This window comes from Colias croceus, chromosome 4 (assembly GCF_905220415.1).
Source record: "Colias croceus chromosome 4, ilColCroc2.1".
In the NCBI taxonomy this organism is placed as follows: domain Eukaryota; kingdom Metazoa; phylum Arthropoda; class Insecta; order Lepidoptera; family Pieridae; genus Colias; species Colias croceus.
The window spans coordinates 3,173,880-3,196,727 of NC_059540.1; the positions used below are offsets into that span (position 1 = coordinate 3,173,880).

The 22,848-nt window shown below is 38.3% G+C and overlaps 2 protein-coding genes across 14 annotated transcripts in view; one reads left to right on the forward strand and one right to left on the reverse strand.

Annotated features, from left to right (window-relative positions):
- LOC123691150 (rho GTPase-activating protein 21) overlaps window positions 1–4,156 on the forward strand; it is a 296,813-nt gene extending 292,657 nt beyond the window's left edge. For 12 of the 13 annotated variants that reach the window (XM_045635405.1, XM_045635399.1, XM_045635400.1 and 9 more), the window contains 3 exons: window positions 176–255; window positions 1,191–2,250; window positions 2,286–4,156. In XM_045635405.1, coding sequence (XP_045491361.1) covers window positions 176–255; window positions 1,191–2,197 — 1,087 coding nt within the window. In that variant the 3' untranslated portion in view covers window positions 2,198–2,250; window positions 2,286–4,156. Of the gene's footprint in view, window positions 1–175; window positions 256–563; window positions 626–1,190; window positions 2,251–2,285 lie in introns of those variants that run through there. The other variant, XM_045635409.1, reaches the window with a different exon arrangement.
- A 2,071-nt stretch (window positions 4,157–6,227) lies between these two features.
- On the reverse strand, window positions 6,228–22,824 carry LOC123691058. Its single transcript, XM_045635262.1, has 17 exons — window positions 22,596–22,824; window positions 22,254–22,513; window positions 20,482–20,692; window positions 19,054–19,262; window positions 18,872–18,979; window positions 18,058–18,267; window positions 15,905–16,084; window positions 15,462–15,576; window positions 14,960–15,122; window positions 14,373–14,550; window positions 13,837–14,021; window positions 13,129–13,310; window positions 12,808–12,913; window positions 11,221–11,481; window positions 10,700–10,879; window positions 9,467–9,561; window positions 6,228–9,344 (listed from the first exon to the last, which is right to left on the reverse strand). Exons 1-17 carry the CDS (start codon window positions 22,647–22,649, stop codon window positions 9,162–9,164), a joined length of 2,880 nt encoding a protein of 959 aa, XP_045491218.1. The 5' UTR covers window positions 22,650–22,824; the 3' UTR covers window positions 6,228–9,161.
- Window positions 22,825–22,848: the final 24 nt, after the last annotated feature.

A 22,848-nucleotide genomic window follows, 5' to 3' on the forward strand; every position in this document is an offset into this window, starting at 1 on the left:
GGCGGTAATAAGGACTAAAATTGCAACTCTATTTTAAAGTAGTAAGAGGCCTAGCTAGTTGTATGCAACATAAAAAGTAAAAACTTAAAGTCTGCTGATCGTGTTATTAAACCTTATTTGAATGTAAATTTCTATATAGTACATAAACTAATAACGTAACGATTATAATTTTCAGAAACGAATTGGATTCAATGAGCCGCGGTCGACAGGATATCTCGCGACACACACACTCGCTTAACAACTTCTCTATAGACGGTAAGTTGCATTTTATTTATTAGCACAAATTTAATAAAATTAACTTTTTAATAATAATTGAACATGACTCAAAGGATTCAAGGCAAAATAGAAGTCGATATATGATAGGTTTTAGGTACTTGAAAAATATAAGTGATAATGTTAAGTTACATTGCCATCGGACCTTATTAGTGCGCAAGTATCTTCGTGTTGAAATTTAACTAATAAATTCCAAATTAAAAATCTATCCATTAATTAATCCTAAAATAAAAATGCCATATTTTGTCTGTATACATTTGTGTAAACGTGTCTGCTATTTGCCCCATTAGGTGTCCAGTTCTGACGTCAGAGAGTAGACACAGCAATCCCTTTCTTTTGTCCACATTCAAAGGTATAGGAATGTGAGCGTGCGTTTGCAAGTGTGTGCGTGTACGCGGACGATGTTTATGCAAAATATCACTTGTTTATACTCACTCATTGGCTGATTTGTTGAAAGGTTTTGCATACAAAAAAATAAATATAAGATTTTGTTTGTATATAAAGTATATATAACATCCAGGAAAGTTTATAAATTGGGAGGGAAGATAGATAGGATGTTTTAAAAATCAATAATCGATGCATTCATGTAAAACACATCATAGTGATATCTCTCGCGTCATATTTAGTGATTTACGATTAACCTATTCCCATCGAACAAAATATCATACGTTTTTTGAGTGAGTGTGAACAATATTTTGCGATTGTCATAAATAACTAACTAACGCTTCGATTTAGCGGCAGCCGCTGACAGCACGGCTTGAGACGCTCGTGCATTTCTGGAGCCATCATGTACATACATAACCACGTCATTCATCCATCACGTTCTCACTCGACGCGACTACAACCTAACGCTTTCGTACTCGTGATTAACAAAAACATTATCGTTTAAAAAAGCTAACCCGCAATCTTTGTTATAGGAACCGGAGATTTAGTGTCTTCTCTCACGAGCACCTTCGATCAGAAACTGCGGACTCTCAACAACTCGTCGCCGCTCGACGACGGCAGCATCCCGTACGCGGACGAGGGCCAGGACGAGCCCGACGAGGGCAAGTCCGCCGACAGCACGCCGTCCGAGGGCAGCCTGCGCTCCGAGCGCTCCGAGCGCGACGAGCCCGAGCGGGCGTCCCCCGCCCTGCGCGCCAGCGAGCTGAAGGCGGCCTGGCTCGCGCGCGACCACCGCCACTCGTCCTCCAGCAGCGCCGACGAGCCCGAGCGCTGGCCCCGCGCGCCCCGCCCCGCCCCGCCCGCGCCCGCGCCGCACGGGCCCGACGCCGACGACTCCGAGAAGGAGAACTGCGACCGCAAGCCGGGCCGCGAGGACGCGCGCGCCGACGAGAAGGACGTCGACACGCGCTCGCAGGCCTCCAGCGGCGGGCCGCTGCCCGACAACGACAAGCGGCCGCACGCGCTGCGCCTCGCCAACCCGGAGGGCGGCAAGCGCAACAGCGCGGCGCTGGGCGACGAGCCCGCGCGCGCCGCCGCCGCCGCCGGGGACGGCGCCAAGCTCGCGCGCTCCGAGTCGCTGCCGCGCGAGCCCCCCGCCGCGCGCGCGCTGCGCTCCGACAGCCTCAACTGCCGCGCCGAGCGCCCGCAGCGCTCCGAGTCGCTGGGCAAGGGCGAGCGCCCCACCAAGCTGGAGAAGGGCGAGTGGAACGTGGTGCGGCGGCGCGAGGCGGGCGCGTGGCGCTCCACCAAGCTGAAGCGCAAGAACGGCATGCCCGAGCGCGGCATCAAGCGGCGCCACACGGTGGGCGGCACCAAGGACTTCGACAAGGACGGCTGGTCGGCCCGCCACACGCGCACGTCGTCGCCCGACCTGTCGGCCGCCTGGCCCGCGCCGCTCGACCGGCCCGCCGACCGGCCCGCCGCCTGGCCCGCGCCGCTCGTGCCCGCCCCGCGCCCGCCGCTCGAGTCGCACGTGTGACCGCCGCGCTGCTGCACTGGTGCCTCGCTAGTTGGTGCTGATCTGACGTGCTACGCGCGAACGTCGCTCCCGATCCCCGCCGAGCGGCCGGCTCCCCTCCTTCGAAACGTTCACAGAGAGAGGCTATAATTTTGATTCGTTTCAATTGACTGAGTAGTTGTATCGACGCTTATCATAATGAAATTAATACTCGAGCTTTAGGCGATCAGTGGCGGGCGTCGCGAAAGCGGCGACCTCGATGAAATTTAAATTTTAGGATACCGTACGAAAAAATTTTATTTTAATGAAATGATTGACGTGAAATTTTATCATAAAATAGTGCAATAGCTAATAATAAAATAGCGATGAAAACTATAGATTGTAATGAAATCGTGCTCACTAAATAATGCCAAAGAATGAACCCCGGACCGCGGTGAGGCGCGGTCGCGGCCGGCGACGAGCGATGCGAGCGGAGTGAATGAGCGGTTGAGAGGACACTTATAATAAGATTTCAACTTTTTAATTATGCACACAATACGCTGCATTCCCACAAATCTACTCAATCGATGTAGCTCGACTCCCTTTGTAGGTGTAAACTACTTTTTACGGAGTTAAGGTGGATGAGGTACTTTAAGAGTGCGAAATGAAATAACCATTTAGTGCTACTCGTATGTGATGTTCAATGAGAAAAGCCGACGGCTTATTCGTAGTTAAGTGAATTGTACCAGAAGGTATTCAAAATATGACCAGATATGTAACACCACGATAATTTTAAGATGATAACGTAAGATATATTATAGGTAATGACGATTTCGACGATAGTAATAAGAGAAAGCATACATCACCTCCTTGCCTTCGCGATAGTTTTAGCGATTTGAACTATGTATGTGCACAATAAATATTATCGAATATATTAGAAACTCTCGTAATTAAAAATGACGAAGAGAATCATACTGTTTTTCTTACCTACGCTAATAATAATATCAATGTTAAAACTGTAAAGCTAGAAGTATGGTTTTGGACTCATTTTTGTTCACTAGAGTTATTTACACTTTGTGAGTTGAAGTTACCTTATAGTGTTTCTTTCAGCGAGGAAGTCTGGTGTGAAAATTATTATATGTTTGAAAGAATATTGGCGAATAGTCAAATATACATTTTAAGTTTTTACTATGAGTTTTAATGTAAAATGTACATATTATACTTTTATTTGTAAATAATGGACGCAATATAATTATTATTCACTTTTTTATAATAAATAATAATAATATACTCTTACAGTAGCGTCTCTAGTGATCCGCTAAAAGTTGATGTTCACATTTTTAGTGATAATGATTTAATGATCACTTTAGCTTTGTATAAATTGTACATTTCTTTTAATATTAATTTATATTAAATTTTGTTATCGTAGCTTTGTTGAATGCAATTATTTTTTTATTGTTTTGTTTATCGAGGAAAAGTATTTTAGGCTAAATTCAATTGTTATTTATTTGCGAAAGATGTGAAGTGATTTGGCACAATTTCCTTTTAAAAAATGTATGCAATTAGGATTTTTATGTAAATATTACATAGTATTGAAATACGTTTTAGACTTTCATTAACTTTTAAAAATTTTATTACCATCTTTACGTTAAGACGATCTCAAGTTTGTTGAATGTTTGCAAAGCGTTCCTTTTAAAGTTTTATTTTGTAAATATATCTTTTAATGTAGTGACAGTGAATTTACTAATTTTACTGCATTGTATTACGTAGAGTAGATGGCGCCTCGGCATTGCTACAATAAAAGACAAGTCACGCTGAGACACGCTCGTAGGACCGTTTACAATTTGTATACAAATTAACTTTATGCTCTTCGTGTATTCTGCTATGAAATTCGATTAAACACGTTAAGATGTTATGCAAGTTTGGTTTAAACCAGATTTACAATAATTTTCATTGTGTATATTTTGGAAAAATGAAAATAAATAACTGAATCAATTTCAAGATGTTGTATCATTTTAATACCCTATACGACTACGCTACACAATAATATAGATAAAATCATAGCGATCACCTGAATGTTCGCTGTATAATATTATGAATATACATAATTATATTCATAGGGATGAAATTAAGAGTCTAAATGATTAGTTAATTCTGACAATGTTAGTCGAGTGATATAATCTAAGAGCCCACGACCGCCAGACTTTCCTTTCTTTAAGAAAGTTGAAAGTTTCTCTGTATATGTCTCCGATACAGATAAGAACGACTAACGATTATCAAGTCTGGGTTGTGGTTACTTTGGCAGGAAACAGGTAGTAAAGGTGTATAAAATTGTACCTAACTTTCATTATACTTTAAAAGCTAAATTTTATATATGTTACTTGGGGACGTATAAAAAGATGTAAGAATATATTATACTATTATTTTTTAATCATTAATTATAGTAAACTAATGTTTTAGTGGGTTATTTCATATTTGATACACTTTTAGATAGTAACGTTAATTTGATGATTCGTTAGATATTTTTTAAATGTGTCTGGCAAGATGTAAGAACCATGAAAACTGTCCGGCTCTTGAGGTAACAACATCTTTTAATACCATTATATATATTTATTTATATTTTAACATCTTTTTATACGTCCCCAAGTAACATATATAAAATTTAGCTTTTAAAGTATAATGAAAGTTAGGTACAATTTTATACACCTTTACTACCTGTTTCCTGCCAAATTAACCACAACCCAGACTTGATAATCGTTAGTCGTTCTTATCTGTATAGGAGACATATACAGAGAAACTTTCAACTTTCTTAAAGAAAGGAAAGTCTGGTCGTCGTGGGCTCTTGATCTAATATCACGTGCTAAAAAAACTGATAAATCGACCAAGACAATGAAGACTTAGGATTAACAGTCTATTTGTCTTAAATGTGCAGAAAAGTATCTATCAACACTAATAATAAAATAATGAGGGATGATTTGTAAGTTGTTTTTTTAAATAACGAATGAACTAAAGAACTACTGTATCGACTGTCGATTATAAAAAAATATTTAACCATCAAGAAATCCAACATCTTTACTGATTAACATAGGTAATTTATAATTCCATATATAAGGAACCTTCCTCTTGAGTTGTTACGTGAAAAGCAAGCCTAACAACATAGTGACCATATCCATTTGGAAATATTGTATAGCTAATAAAATTGATGATAAACTAATAGTTCAAATAAATAGCCTCGGCAATGCAAGTAATACGTATATTATATTATACTAGCGGTCCGTCGTGGTACATATTTCGCAATAAAAGGTAGCCTATGTTCTTTCTCAGGGTCTAAAGATTGTCTGTGCCAAATTTCATCAAAATCGGTCCAGTAGTTTATGAGCCTATTCATTACAATCAAACAAACAAACAAACAAAGTTTTCCTCTTTATAATATTAGTGTAGATTACAACTTTGCATTCCAATCTATTCATTCCATGTAGCTGGACGAAGCGATTCGACTCAATATTTTTCATTCGAACAACAAAGGAATGGAACAAGCTTCCGAATCTTGTTCCCCGACGAATATGTAATTGACAAATTTTTAATGTACACACGCTGCATTTGTTTAATTGTAACACGCTTTAACTATGTGCTATACGCTATATTTTAATGAATTAAATTCAGTTGGCTTGAGACACTCGTGTGTTTAACTTGTTTCCTCTACACTCCTTAACACACACATTTACATTGGTGACCCCAACCGAGACCGTAAGTGATATTTGAAATGACTACCAAAAATGAGTTTTTCGTGTACATAGGTTATCGTAATATTATACGATTGAATAAATATTATTCAAAGCACTGTAAAATTAAATACCTCCTTTATTGTTTCTGGTACCTTATGTCTCAAATATATTTATTAGTGCAATCCAAGAGCACATATTACTATGGCAGAGCGCAGCCATGTTCATCATAATTCACTGTACTGTAATACCTTCTGGCTTCTACTTATTTGACCAGCAATTTTTATGGTTATATCGATTGCAATGTTTCATAAGGGTTCTAAAATAAAAGGATTGGAAATAAAACAAACTTTTATTTATTGATTATATATTATTCATTCATCTTATTTCATCTAACACACATATTTTGAAATCATACATCGGGAATCATTAACTATAATTAAAACAGAGAAGTTGTACTAAACATTACCATCATAATAAAATCAAAATGTATCGATAGTCGACTACAAGTCCATTAACATTTATAATCAACTGTGAACCATTTCTAATCAAACTGCTATTGTTCTAAATTACTAAACATTTAAAACTAGCCCAATGAAAGGCTTTTTATAAACGAGTGCTGAATTTTGTGTAAATTAAATTTTCATCCAAAACATTTGTGAATCCGAAATGTGATCAACAAAAAATGCAGCCTCACTTAATGCGGCTTAACCGCATAACACCTAATACAGTATCAAATAATACTTATAAGATCTACACAATTCAAACATTAATGACTTTAAATGCTTCAAACATACTCTTGCAAACTTTGCAACATAAAGAGATCGAATTTCGAGTAATATATACATAATGCCCGAAAACATACCACACAATGCGTAAAATCTAAAAAGAATAACTAAAGATTCTATCGGACCATTTCGACTTAACAATGGTATCTCAACATCATGCTATAGTGACATAAAAATTTGAAATACCATCTTTAGAAAAGATAACGACAGCAAAAATTTGTATAGCATAGTATTGAACATATATATAGGAGATTATATCAGAATAAACAAGAATCAATTCAATAAAAAATATTATCAAATTTAAACAATTTCAAAAGATATATTTTTAATGGCAGTGAGATTTTACATACTTTCAGTGACGCATTTTTATAAATTAAAATTTACTTTTGTTAGAAAACTAACCGTTAGTAAAATGAGTGTTTTAAAAATATAAAAATGCGTTTCATCGACATGGTCCGATGTAAGAGAAGCTAAATTTAAAACTACGGCGACTCATTCTCAACGAGTCCAGGCAAGTCTTGCTCTCTACGACAGCGAGTATTATGCGTTCAACAAATTCAACTTCACGCGCGAATACATCAGCACCGTAACTTAATGAGATATCTTATATGAGAGAAATATCCTTCAAATTACGTTCTGAAATCAATTAGGATACAGTATCAATAGAAAGTGCAGTACACTGGACGTTATTTTAGTTTATGGAATGCTCCCATAAATGGAAATTTTCTGCTTTAAAAAATTCCTACGACTCAGAATATTATATATTCGATTTTATACACTTTCTAATAATAAAGTATAAGTCACACTAACTCAACCATCACTCAATATGGACGTGACCTTTAAAATCTGAAGTTATAAAAATATTGCATTATTAAGTAATAATCAAAAATAGTATTTCAACAAGATGTCCGAAAATTTTATAACATTTTAGAATTCCTTATAAATAAAATTAGTAAGATCCACTTTTATATAAAATTATTATTTACTTTGTACTATAACGAAAAAGCGGGTCAATAAATACTTTTGAAGAGGTTAAAACAGGACATAAATCACCGATGCTATGTTACACGCATAGCGTATTAATAAATAATTAATAATTATACACACATCACTAAATAATTCACTGAGTTCTAACATAACATTAAAATTATCCTCACACCCTTAGTCTCACCAAAAATATCATATTTCAAATGAACTATAAATAATTTTACAGATTTTTTATTTTTACTTTTCATTAAGTACTGCCGAGGAGATTTCACCCACAAGTAATGTTAACCGGTTTGTTTTTTACTTAGAAAAACAACATTTTATTATTAAAATGAATGAAATTCTGGATTTCAACGTGACTTTATGCGAACCCGAATGTACCGCATATATTTTATTAGCTAATGTAGCCTCACGCGAAAATAACATATAATATGTATGTGCAAAAGCAATTTTCCCACAATCACTTTTTAGAGAACTATTTTTTACAGATCGAGTAACTTTCATTCAGTCAATTCTCTTAATTTTGCGGATATTTAATTTAAATACTAAACGTTTTTGTTTCATCTACTTTCATTACATGACCCATTATTATTTTCTTTAAATTTCATTAAAAAAAACTCACGAATGTCCTTGTTATATTTAAAATAAAATAAAAATGCATCACAGTATTTTAATTTATAATTATTAAGCGCTTAACGATTTAAGAAATTGTGAAATATTTCGAAATCAAAACCGTTTTGAAATAAAAAACGCATTGAAATATTTCCTTAGTTATATAGGGAACAATCACACGCAGGTTCAAATACTTTTTTTTTTGAAGATTTTTCCTTTAAATTTTTTTTTTTATTTTCACAAAGCTTAAGCGTAAGTAGGAGAGAATCATTGGTATGGGTTAAAAGATAGAATAAAGAAACCATTCACGTTATGAGGATTCGGACGTAAAGCAGAACATTCACGTATGACGTAGCGACACGTAAACGAGATAAGAGTACCCAGAGTATCCATATATTTTTAAATCTTGGCCATTGGAGCCTCTGAACAAGTAAAACTATTTATTTGTTTATGCAGGAAGCCTTTTACTTTTTTATTTTAAACCAAAAAGTTATGAATCCAGTTTGAGTCGACTAGTCGCAAGACGTTGTTGCGGGTGGCCATTATTTGGCCGTTTGCGATCTAGTAGCGGGAATATTGCGGGCACGTTGCGAGCTTATCGTATACTGATTACGGACAGTTTACGAGCACGTTGCGAGCTGGTTGGGTGCAGTAACGGGTTGATTGCGGGCAGGTTGCAAGTCCATAGCGGGTTGATAGTGGGTCAATAGAGGATCGATGGTGGGTCTATAGTGGGTCGATAGTGGGTCGACAGTGGGTCGACAGTGGGTCGATAGTGGGTCGACAGTGGGTCGACAGTGGGTCGATAGTGGGTCCGTAGTAGATTGATAGTGGGTTTATAGCGGGTCTTTAGCGGGTAGTTGTCAGCTAGTGGCGGTACTCGGGGTGCAGGTAGGGTCAGTCTCGGGCGGCGGGCGGGTGCTGCGGGTGCTGCGGGTGCTGCGGGTGCTGCGGGTGCTGCGCGGGCTCGGCCGCGGGCGAGCGCGCGGGGCTCCACGGCGCCACCGGCGGGGCCTCCGCCCCCGGCCCGCCGCCGCCCTCCAGGGACAAGCTGTTGAGGAGCATGTCGAAGAGGGTGTCCTGGAATAAAAAAAGATGGAATAAAAAAAATGGAGAGGGTGTCCTGGAAAAAATTAAAATATCGATATTAAATAAGTTAACATTTTAGTTTATTTTAATGAATGTTAACACACAGCACTCACGTTATAATCCAATATCACTTCCACGTCGTCGTTGTCGCTGAGATCTGGCGCCCAGTAATCGTGCGGAGCTGGACTTCCCACTACTCGTTCTGAAACTGTGCAACAATATCCAAATCAAATGACATTTACAGGATAAAGTTAGTAAGACGCTTATTGAATACTAAACACTCAATAAAAATAAAATTATTTGATACGATCGCGATGGCTGTACGCTGCCGTCCATGTCACCGCGCACGCGTCTCTGAGCTGAGATCACATCGATAAACGACAGTACATTTGTTACACTCGCACCACACGCAGCCCGCTGCGGCCGCGTGTCGCGGTAATTGGTCTACGCCGCCAGTTGTTCCACAGTGGATATCTAATTTATCCGGCACCTGTACCACGCTTCATAATTTTTTTATGATACCTACAATTTCTTTTTTCCCGTTCCCGTTGGTCACGTCTTACCGTGCCGTGACTATAGGCTTCAATCAATTTAATTCACTCATATTTTTTTTAATTGGGGAAATCTTGCATAGATACCCACGGCTCCCGGGGAAGGAGCCGTGGGTTATGTCGGATTCTTACCGACTAAAACCACACTGTGTTCCGTCGAGCCGCATTAATGAATTCACTCACACTTTGGCCCACATTACCAACTATTCCACCACTGCCGCGTTCACGTATCCTTACAAACTCGACTATCCAAATAAAAACGACGTGTGTCACTCGGGCACTGCCGCGGTAAAGCTATTGCATGCTATGCCTTCAAGCCACACCTCCGCCCGTCCCCGTGGGGAGCGTGAGGTTTTTTCGTTACGGAATTTCTCGATTCGGTCCCCGCGCTCAAGGCCCGCGATAGAAGCTATGCAATAGCTAAACAAGTATGAGGGTCAGTACCGGGCGCGGGCGCGGGCGGCAGCTGGCCCGGCTCGAGCGGGTCGAGCGGCGCCAGTGCAATTGGCGAAAGGGCGTGCGGGCGGCGCGCGCGGGGCGAGTGGGTGCGGCAGTACTGACCGGGCGCGGGCGCGGGCGGCAGCTGGCCCGGCTCGAGCGGGTCGAGCGGCGCCAGTGCAATTGGCGAAAGGGCGTGCGGGCGGCGCGCGCGGGGCGAGTGGGTGCGGCAGTACTGACCGGGCGCGGGCGCGGGCGGCAGCTGGCCCGGCTCGAGCGGGTCGAGCGGCGCCAGTGCAATTGGCGAAAGGGCGTGCGGGCGGCGCGCGCGGGGCGAGTGGGTGCGGCAGTACTGACCGGGCGCGGGCGCGGGCGGCAGCTGGCCCGGCTCGAGCGGGTCGAGCGGCGCCAGTGCAATTGGCGAAAGGGCGTGCGGGCGGCGCGCGCGGGGCGCCCGCGACCGGCCCGCGCACACGCCGCGCCGACCGCTCACCTCCTCCACCGACGTGCTGCGGGACGACCAGTTGCGCTTCGGACCTGAACACAAACATACATTAAATAACAAAAACAAACCAAGCAAATTATTAACATTAAAAAAATCCTTCAAAAAAACACCACAACACACTAAAATTATTACGTCGTCACCGACTGTATTTAAATTAAATATGTCGGATTAAAATATGTCAGATTAAAATAGGTCAAAATCTTGTCTAAAAGAGCCGGTTGCAAAAAAAAATACAGGCGAAAAATAAAATACTTTGACATCAGAGAAATCATTGCAAAAAAAAAATATAAATATACCTTTCTTACATATCCCACGAAACAAAATAAACTATTAACCACGGTATAAACCACTAAAACACTTGTTTTACACTCACTGTGCCTCGGCCGGGTACATTTGGGCGTCAATCCATTAATCTTCATCAAGTTTAGCAGCAGCATGTCCGTGTGCGCAGCGGTGGACAGCTGCGGGTCATCGTTGCGGGGCACGTGCGTGTGCGCATGCGTGGGCGCGGACCCGTCGCTGCCGGCGGGCGTTACACCGCGCCCGTGTACCGCACAAAGTAAACGGGATAGAATGTCCGCTTCGTTACTGCTGGAGCCCATTGCGCCCATCGCGCCCTCTATGTCGTTCTCGCCTGATGTAAAAGGTGATATTGATTGGTAATAGATGATGTGAGCGCTACATTTAATATATACTTGATAAAGCTTGTATGATTAAAAATAATCAAACAAAACTTATCAACAACCAAACTGAATGAGACCTGTTGTTAATTTCTATGGTGTAAAGTGTTTTATGTCATAAAAATATTTCAAGTCAAAAATTTAATGGATACAAAGAAATACATTACCTTTCATATTATTATCTCAGTTATGCATCATTTCGAATAAAATAACATTGGACTATTTTAAAACATTTATAGTATTTATTATGAATAATATCAGTAATACAATCACAAAAGTTTTACAAAATTGAATAAATTTACTACTTATAAGAGAAATGAAAAGAAAATAAATGGAATTTATCAATAGTCGTTTTTTTTTGTTACTATTATAGAAAACATAAAATATCTTATAATAAAATAGTGCGAACATTAGAAACAAAATATATTTAAAAGTTTTGAGTACGAAGTATAATGTTAGATAGTTATGAAGTCATTTCTTATAATCCAATTTTTACAAAAATTAACATTTTGAAGTTGCTCAATAAAACTGTTTTGATAATTCACATCAATTATTTTTTACTACTGTTAACACAAAAATTGTAATGGCTACTTGTTAGTTTACTACACGTCATATTTATATTAAAAATATTAATTTTTGGTTTTCATTAAATGGTATATTTATATTAAAAGAATTATAGCTACTTTTTGGTTTTGGTTTTTATTATTAGTTTTTTGTTTTTATTCTAAGTTCATTATCTATTGGTTTCGTATAGTATAGGGCGTGTCGCGTGCGGCGTGCGGTCTGCGGAACGAGCGTCTTCGTCTGCGCGGCGGCTCGTCCGAACACAGCGAGGGCGGGGACTGCGGCGGGGATGGGGATGGGGATACCGATGGGGATGGGGATGCCGAGGGGGATGGGGATGGGGATGGGGATGGGGATTGGGGGCACTCCGCCAGCGCGCACCACGAACATCCGCTCGCCGACGAGCCGTCTGTGGGAATAGGTGCGTGTAGGATTGGGAAGTGGATAGGTTACAAGTGGGTACAGGTCATGTAAAGTATTACGAGGGGTAATATACATTTTTATACATTTAAAAAATTATAATCATACGACCGCACCCGCGAACGCGACACGACAATGAATAAATAGTAAAACCGAACGAAGTATTTCAACGGAACTATTTAACTTAAAATAAGCTTAAGAAATAAATCACCGCGTCGCTATCGCGGTGCGGTGTAAGGGAGTAGGAAACGGAAAACACATAAATCATAAAAAATAATTAAAAATGCTTTCATTACCTGACATAGTTTCTTCATCAACGTCATTTTCTTCATTGGAATTTTCCTCTATGTGATTCACATTGGTGTCGTCCACAAAACCGTCAAGTTCACTAAACATTAAGTCCTAAAAGAAAATAATAATACTTTGATAATGCAAATTAATCGTTAATCTTACGGCGCATTTACATCAAACGAGTTCTAATACAGAACAAAACTAAATACGTGTTAGAGATCACGAAAGAATGCTCTTGCTCTAGCTCTATGCTCGTTTGATATAAATGCACCTTTACGAATAATAAAACTATCATTTTTGCATTATCATCAAGTGACGTCACTCACCCCAGTGTCGCTGCTAGATTCCGAGTGCGCATGCGCATTTCGGGGAGAATGCGCCGCAGTGGTCAAGAGTGTGCCGCCCGACTCGTTCTTGGCCGTGCTGTGCAGTTCGGGAGATGAGATCGATGTGCATAATGCACCTGTGCACGCGCTGTGCCCTTCTGTTATAGGTGTGCTCGCTACACCTGGAAATAAATAATTTTGGATCTGTTAAAACACCTGTGGCGACACGTATTTATAATTATGTGTGAGAATGATGACAGCGCAAGATGCGAGCGTGCGTTGTGTTACAATTTAAGTATATTTCATTTAATAAACCAGTTGATATCTAGCGTCCGAGCGTTTCACTTGTCTCCTTGTTCCTTTTAATAACTGGCAACTTAACACACCATAGGCATGGTATACATTTGCTCAGCAACAAAATTTGAATCATGACAAGTCCTGACAACAGTGTTGTATATTTTGGAATGTTCTCGTTCGAAGAGCGTATATGCATACGGTTTCCAGTACCATAACGATTAACAGCTGTTGCTTAAAAATGTTTTCCATTACAACAAATTTTTACTGCATACGAGATTTTACAGTTTATTACCAAATGAACTACAAATTATAGAGCATAACAGTGAATTTACAAGTTTTACGTTGATCTTTAAAACGTGATAACACATTTTAATTTCATTATTTAAATCTTTATTTATAGTTTTAACTAACCAGTAAGATGCGTGTCTTTATCAGGCGGCGGCAACCTCTCCGGCCGGTCGGGTCGCTCGGGCCGCTCGGGTCGCTCAGCGCGCTCGGGCCGCTCGCGCCGCAAGCGGGCCGCGTGCGCGTGCGCACCGAGCGCACAGGGCGGGCCCGTTGGGGCGTCCGCGCACGAGCGGATCGAGCTCGCTGATCTGGAAGGATTATTTATTGTTTATTGTTATTTAACACAATTTATTTGGAAATCAATTCTACTCAACATAATATTACGAATTAGGATAAATATTTTTGATTAATTTATAAGCAAATATATGTTTGTCACAATCTTGTTTGTACTATTTACGCATTACTTCAGTGGACTATATCAGAAGACTTTAAATGCTCATATGATATGAGATAACTGGGATAATACTAGGGATCACTTTAATTGCTGCTTATTATTGTATGATTTACGCGGATTTGAGCGGATAATGAGAACATTCGGGCATTGCTTCATATTAAATTTCCTCCTACACATTAATTAAGCTTTACAATCAATGCGTCACCTGGAGGTAGACGGCAGGTTGTACGCATCGAGCGCATGCTGGTTAGCGCGTCGTGTAAGATGCGCATAGTCTCCAAAGCACGCGTCCGTGCCCGCTACTGCGCCCGCACTCGCTGCGCTCATGTTACGGCACGCACCACTTGCGCACGTCTCTTCGAATAACGAGTTGTTTAGCACGCCTGTGGAGTACAAGTGTTATATAAGTAAATATATCGACACGCTCAGACAATATCTTGAATTTGTTTAATCCTAACTTTATATTATATATTAGGTAGGTATGATTTATGTATGGTATGATATTTGAGGGGCTGAAGAGCGCTATAAGCTAATTAAAGTAATCAAGTTGCGCGATGTCTATATTTCACTAATACACTATGTGTGAGAACATAATATAAAAAAGACGTGTGGCACTCGGGGACTGCCGCGGTAAAGCTATTGCATAGCTTGCCTTCAAGCCACACCTCCGTGCCTGTCGGAGTGGGGAGCGTGAGGTTTCTTCGTTACGTAATTTCTGCATTCGGTCTCCGCGCTCAAGGCCCGCGATAGAAGCTATGCAATAGCTTAAAAAAATAGCATCTAGTCAGTCACCTGGACTAGTAAGCCTCGGTGCTATCCCATGTAGCGAAGTGAACTTCCACGGTGCTGGTGTGTCGTTGTTATCGTTCTGCGCTTCAGCATCTTGCGAGCCGACGGAACCGCTAGACGCACGTGTTGCCGCCATCGAGTTACGCGACATTTCAAGACTGAGGCGCTGTAGGCAAATAATAAAAATAATTTAATACCAACACGAAAATAAGCTTTTACTTGGCCCGAAGATAGAAACGATTACGATAACGATTATGCCCTATTTTGTGTTGCCTAATAATTTTCTAATACAAGACTTATGATAATGTACTATCAGCTAAAATCTAGGTTACTTATCCAGCTAAATCTAGGTACGTTGATCATGATAAAAGAACACCGTAGCTGAAAAGGATAATTGTTTTTACTATCAATAACTAATCAAATAATCTTTTTACAAAATAAATTGGCTTTTACATAGCATACAGGTTATACCAGTTCGTTTATAAGAATGCAACAAACAATATACCTCTTTGAGATCATTAATTTGCAGTATATGCTGATTCTGCATCGTAATTAACTGGTTGATGTACCACTGTTGGTCACGACAACGTTGGTAAAACGTTGGCGGACGCACTTGGAACCTAAAAACGACACAAAGTTACACAATACAACACTAATTCTAATAAGATTATTCAAAAAATCCCCATAAAACATATTTCTTCAGTTTCAAGAGGAAGGTTTTAGTATATAATTTATTAGGTTTTAGACAAAGCGGTCGAAGCCGCGGGCGGTAAGCCATAATTAACCCATAATTTTTTTAGAAACTACGCTCGAATTTTTTTTTCGCCAAAAATATTACATTACATTTTTCGTCATCCTGCTATGTTATTGTTACTTTCTTCTAAGATCCTTTAAATTATATTAACTTTAAAATTACCCTAATTTTTTAACCAAAATAAACACACAAACCTCAATATAAGCGTATCCGTGTCCGGATTGAGATACCCCTCGCTGGCTAATAGATCGAGCCTAAAGAACCGGTTGTACCCCCAGCACTCGCCCACTTCGAAGTCAGACGCGAACTCGCGCACAATGTTCTTGGCAGGATCCCGGGACACTTGGTGTAGCATCTCGACACGGTACTCGTACCTGGGGAAATTGAACCTTATAACTGGGGAATAGAGTTCATTTTAAATGGTAAAACTATGTTTTGACCATTCAAAACTGCTTCAAGAAGTCTATTTGAATAAATAAATGTTTGAGTTTGAGTTTAGAACTAGAAAAATTAACAAGACGTTTTGTATGGCGCGATAGTTGTCAACACATTCACCGTAAAAGCGAGTTTGAACTGTGATGTATAAAAACTTAAAAGTAAAAAAAACTTTTTTTTTATTTCTTAATGAGCACTTTCACAAGAAGTAAATATGTCGTATTTTACGATCTTTTACTACCACTAAAGTATAAGTGATAACATAAAAATAAATCTTAGTATGGTAAAAAAACAAGTAAAACATGATGAACGATCAGCTAAACTCCGCTAGAAGACCAAAGCAAAGCGAGAGACATCAAATCACTATGGCACTTGATGAATGGCAAAGTGTTGAAGATGATCCCTATTTACAGCAGCTATTTATAAAAAAAAAACATCGATTACAAGCCTAGAGATTTCCTCTAAGTATGAAGACGAAATGCTAAACTCAGAGGGTGACTCAACTGAAATATCTGTTTTTTGTTACATTTTGCTGTATTTTAAATCGTATTTACAACAAATAAATGGCGTGAACAAGTTAGAAGTAAGCAAGCTAAGAGAACAAATCTTATTTACAATTTACACAACCTTATTTATAGAGTTATGCAAAATATATCACTGCAACAAAAAAAATTATTATTATGAGTAAACACCGACAATTAGAGTGCAAATAAACTTTTCGAGTCTTTGATACTCATGTGTTTGTATGTTGAGTATTCCGTAATTCTCAATTTAAACAAGCTTCATCATTTTACACACAGCCATTTCAGTTGCGATGAAAAAACAGATAAACCTGCGAAGTCAGCGCACACAATGTCTTAACAGCGTCATGCCCACACTGCAACTAAGTTAATAATCCATTTGACTCACCTCTTGCCTACACTGAATCGAGAAATGCTTGCAATCAAACACTTGCATTATAATAATTATCAGTTCATAACAATGTAATTTCCGTTGAAATATATTAACAAATAATAAAAACGTTAACAAATACAGACAAATAAATCACACATTTTTATATGTAGTTTTTGGTCCCCTAAAACTTTCCCCCACGTTCTGTTTTATAGGATTATTACATCATTAAACCTTAATATAGCAGAGTAGTATCATTTTTATGATGATGAAATCTGTGAATAAATCATCATAAAAATAAACTGAGGCACTTAGAAATAGACTAAATTAGACACAAAATCTGCATATATTAGGTACTTGTAGGTCTCACGCAGATCACCGCTCTAGAAACAACGGGAGCTAGTGTTGGAGGCGGGAAAACTCTTGGACTACTAAAGTAGACCTGCACTCGCTGAGAAACACGTAGCGGCGGCACAATGTTGGAGATATGCCGCAGACCACCTTCCCGAGGCACTACGTGAGCTAAAAGTAATGGCGGCACGCACTTGGAACTCTGACACAAACCACCGCACCATAAACACGTAGCGGCGGCACAAACTTGGAGCTCTCATGCATACCACCGTAGGAACAGGTGAATGCGGCAATTTGAGTTATGAGTAAGGGCGGCACGCAAATACACGCTCCTATCTATACATATAATAAATCTGTAGAAGGGTCAATTCTGTACATTGAAAATATTGAAAAAATAAATAGCAGGGGGTGTTACTGGATCGATACCAAACCCAAATATGTGATTAAAAAATTTTTTGTCTGTCTGTATGTGCAGGCATCACGTGAAAAGTAACGGTTCGATTTCGATGAAACTTGGTATAATTATACCTTATTACCCTGGGCATAAAATAGGATACTTTTTATCCCGCAAAAAAATGAGTAGAAAAAAAATCTTAATTTTTCTTAATTTTTCCGCGCGGACGGAGTCGCGGGCGGAAGCTAGTGCAGCATAAAGTCTAGCGAGACGCACTTGGAGGTCTCGGGCAGGCCGGCGCTGAGCTCCAGGAACACGGACAGGTAGTTGCCGCGCACGACGCCGTTGCCGTCGGGGTACACCTTGAGCCGCCAGCACAGCCCGTGCACGTGCAGCGGCGCCGAGTACACGGGCGCGGCCGCGTGCTGCAGCTGCGTGAACTTGCCCAGCGGGAACGTGCTGCTGTCGTAGCTTGGCACTATCTCGCTGGAAACACACAACAAGGACAACATTACAACTGTTAGTGCCGATTTACATCAGTAGACAAGTCAGTCGCGGCGCCAAAATTGGCGCTGTTAACTGTTTACATTGACTTCAAGCCTCTGTACTGACTTCAAATCTGTTTACACAAGGTTTTTTTCGGGTCAGCACTGATTTGCCTCGAATTTGTAGTCAGTTACTGACCCTGTGTAAATCAGCACTTATACAAGGAAACATGAACATAAATACTAGAGAAAATTAACTTAATAAAACGTTTTATAGAATAGCAACAAAATAATTTCAAAATATCAAGTTGCTTTTATAAGGAAATAGTCAAAATATGATTCGAATAAGCGTTTTTTTAAAACATACATTAAAAATAGCACCTTATTTCATCACAATATAAATGATCAAAATCACTTTTATTGTTCATTTGAAAACTCTGCCTGTTGCATAGGCATCGTTTTTGTGCAGATAATTATCCTACTTATAAGATAGAATATTTTCAGCTCAAAAAAAACACATAATAAAAACATATAACTTCAAATAAATATATTCATTATTCATTCATTAAAATGTATACAAATAAAATTAATTCAATCAATATTACCTATGAAAATCAGCAGGTACTGGAGCAGTAACAAAGCTAGCCATGGGCTTCTTGCGAACTTGATGGATCATTTTCGATAGTTCACCACTTTTCGCAATCAATTCAGATCTGTAAAATGAACAAAATCAAATCATTATTTATTCATGAATAAATATAAATTTAATATCGATTTATAAACTCACCTAGTACTTGCATGTAGCTGATGTTCCACCTCTTGCAGGAGATGCTCCAACTGTTCTGTTTCTTGCGTGAGGCTATTCTTCTGGCCCATGAGAGTGAGGAGCTTCGCTTTGAGCGCTGAATCCAGACGCGATATCATCAACTCCACTGCGTTACGAATCTCACGGACACGTTCGTCTTTAGCCGCTCGCACTGATTCTACATTTCGTTCCTTTAAGATGAAACAAATTATCATTACTAATGTGAAATTTATCATTAAGAAACAACATTATACCTTATATTTACTATTATTAAAAGCATCTACGGGTTTCCTCGGTGAGTTGTCAAATAATAAATTACAATAGATGATATCATGATAATTTTTCAATGATGAGGGAACATCAATAACAAATTTTTATACCAAAACATTATATCATTATCATTGTCTGAAAGTATCTGTTTATGCAGACATGCTAAACAAAATTAGATAATATCATTAAATAATTTATCTTATGAATCATGAAATTAAACAATACAATGAGATATGTGACAAAGAACAACTTATAGTATGTACTTATAGTATGTATGTATAAAGTGGCATTTTTTTTATTTTCACATTTCATTTTCGTCTTTATAGCTAAATATATTAATTTCTTATGGACATTGTTTAATTGTTTTACTATCAGCATATAATTTTAGTGTTTTAACCCTAATTTTTTTATCCCAATTAATATTTGTTTGCTATCTTTAGGTTTACAAAGGCTTTCTGCATAAAAAATAGTATTATTTAATTATATCCTTGTTATAACACATTGTGATTAGAATGACTAATATAACATGTATATGGAAAATTGATTACACATGCATACGATGTAAAACAAACAAAGAGAAACAGTGGAAATCTTCCATAAACTAAAAGGAAAGAATTTTCAAAGAAAAGATAGAACTTGGGAGCTTTTTTAATTGAAATATTATAGTCTATACAGTATAATAAATATTTATATAAAACATTACTTTACTAAATACTGTTTACCCATATTATGTTGAGAATTTTTGCTGTATATGAGTCTGGAATTATACATAATATATATGTATAATTCCTCATAGATATTATATATTATGTATAATTCCTCATACATATTATATATTATGTATAATTCCTCATACATATTATATATTATGTATAATTCCTCATACATATATATTATGTATAATTGTGGAGTAATGAGACTCATATAAATTGTATATTATCATTTTTGTCATTATTTTTTAATCTAATTATAGTGAAATTTAAATGTATGTTATAGTATTATGTAATTTAAATATAATATTATGATTGTATTGCAATACCTGCATAAGGTTGATAATATGTAAAAAAAAATTGGTAAGCAATCAATTATTTGAATTTGAAAACGAAAATGAAATATATTTAGTTATATCAAAACACTTACCACATCTTGCACAAGGCTTATCAGTTCCATCAGTCTCCGTCTCAGCTGGGACACTTCATCCCTGATCTGCGTCACATGTTGTTCGTAAACCTCCTCCAATGGCTTGAATGTGTGTCCCGAGTGGGTGCCTCCCCACAACGCACACTGATGGCAGATACAGCGACGGCAAGTCCAACAGTACACAGTTAGCTTCTCTTGATGTGTGGGACATCTGTTGTTAATACAATATGTAGATTTAGTCGAGCCAATTTAATAGGCAATATTTGACGTTTATCAATTTTATCTTCGAAGAGAGGTAACCTACTTAAAAACATTGATTTAAGTGTATTTTGATATTACTTGTATTGGTCATTATTATTATAAATATGTAATCGTAATTGAAAAAAGTTAAGCAAATGTGCAGTTCTAACAAAATAAATAGTATATTATTCTATGTCGTTGTTACTAGGTTACGTTGTTGAATTTTGTTGAACTCATTGATTTTGTCAAATGTTGCCTATTAAAATGGCTCTTGTGTAGCTGGCTTTTGTGTAGAGCCATTTATGGTGTGTGTTTTTTAAAGAATAGAAAACATTTTTAAAGAATAGAAAACAGACAAAGTGTGTTAGTTAATAGAACTGATATTGAAGCTTAATCATTGTTGATGTATTAATAATGATTATTTAAAATAAACATGATTTCAAATATTGTATAACATAAATTGGAATTTATTGGAATTATTAAACATTTCTTTATTATTATTATAATCAGTAATTACAGCTTTTATTAAGTTATGCACTCATATTATTACATTAAAAGATGTAACTACATCTTTATAGAACACAAAAATAAATTAAATGTACCTGATAAGAATCCAATTGAAACCTTTCAAGTAGGTAACTATCTAGTTAAAATAAAATGACCTATCTAATCTTTGAACTATTGGAATTATGTAAATGAAAGAACAACAATGAATTGGATTAAAATAATTTATGCTGTAATTGATTGATCTAAATAATTTTATTACCTATCCTGTTGTTCATTAAATATGTAAGAAAGTAATTCTTTTACCACTTTAAGAATGTAAAAAAAATTGTATTTGAAAAAAATGTAATATTACACTTTTTTTCATTTAAAAGATATTATAATTTTATTCAATGATCACTTGAACTTTTCAAAGACACAGGGGCATTTCAGTATATTAATTGTATAAATTCATTAAACCAGTTAATTTACATCAGTTGAGATACAGACCTGATAAACATTTACAAAAACAATGAAAACACCTACATGTTTAATACCAATTCAAATAAGATTACTAAGCCTTAAGACACAGTTAATACTAAGGGTGATACTATACGAGCGGTTTTCCCGCCGCGGGAATCCGCTTCTGAACCGCAATAGTCACAATTTAATATGAAAGTTGTATGCTGCATACTACACTGCGCGGTTTCCCGTCGCGGTTCACAGGCGGGACAAATTCGATCGCCGCATGCAGCGTCAAACCGCCGCTGATAACCGGCGCTTTAAACTACACGGGCGGTTTCCCACTACGTTACATCATTCGGCGCGGAACCTTGGCGCTCGCTCGTGATGTTCAAATGAACAGAAAACAGCGATAAACCGCGTCCCATGTAGTTTGATGGTCTGCGGCAGCTTTGGCGAACGGATTCCCGCGGCGGGAAAACCGCTCGTATAGTATCACCCTAAGGCAAATTTTTCACAAATTTAGCCAACTTTCTACAAGTATGTCAAGGACCTGACAAGAATCATAAAACATTAGGAAGATTCACCTATCTCTATAGCTTTCTCTCTGGGTGGCAGAGTTCGTCTGTTGCATTGTTTCTATTTGCTGCGTGACCTCTTCCACCCATCGGCAATTAACCAGCTCATGGAGGTGGAGAGCAGCACGACAGTGAGGGCACTGGGACCTTTGTTCGGTTAACCACCGTCGCACACAAGCGTAACAGCAGAGTTTCGAACAATGGGGGCATAGGTGGGCATCTACGAGTTTTTCCATGCAAATGAAGCATCGAAACACCTCGGCCAGTGTCTGTAAACACCAATATCATCATTTCAATGGGATCATGACAACCTTTGCAACTGTCAATTCTATGTAGGACAAATCGATTTACCTCGACAATCTGCTCCTCGCCATTTCCATTTCCCTTATCTCCTCTAGAAGCCATGTTTCGAATAATCTACCCGTACCACGGTGGAATTTTACTGCTCACCATAATTTAGACATTTTTGAAATCTTCAAAAAAGGAACATAACATTTTATATTAATAATTTGCAACAGACAACTTAGCACACCAACCACTTCCGTATTCCAATCTCGAATTAAATCAAAATAAAAACAAAAAAAAATTGTTGCCAGAATATGAA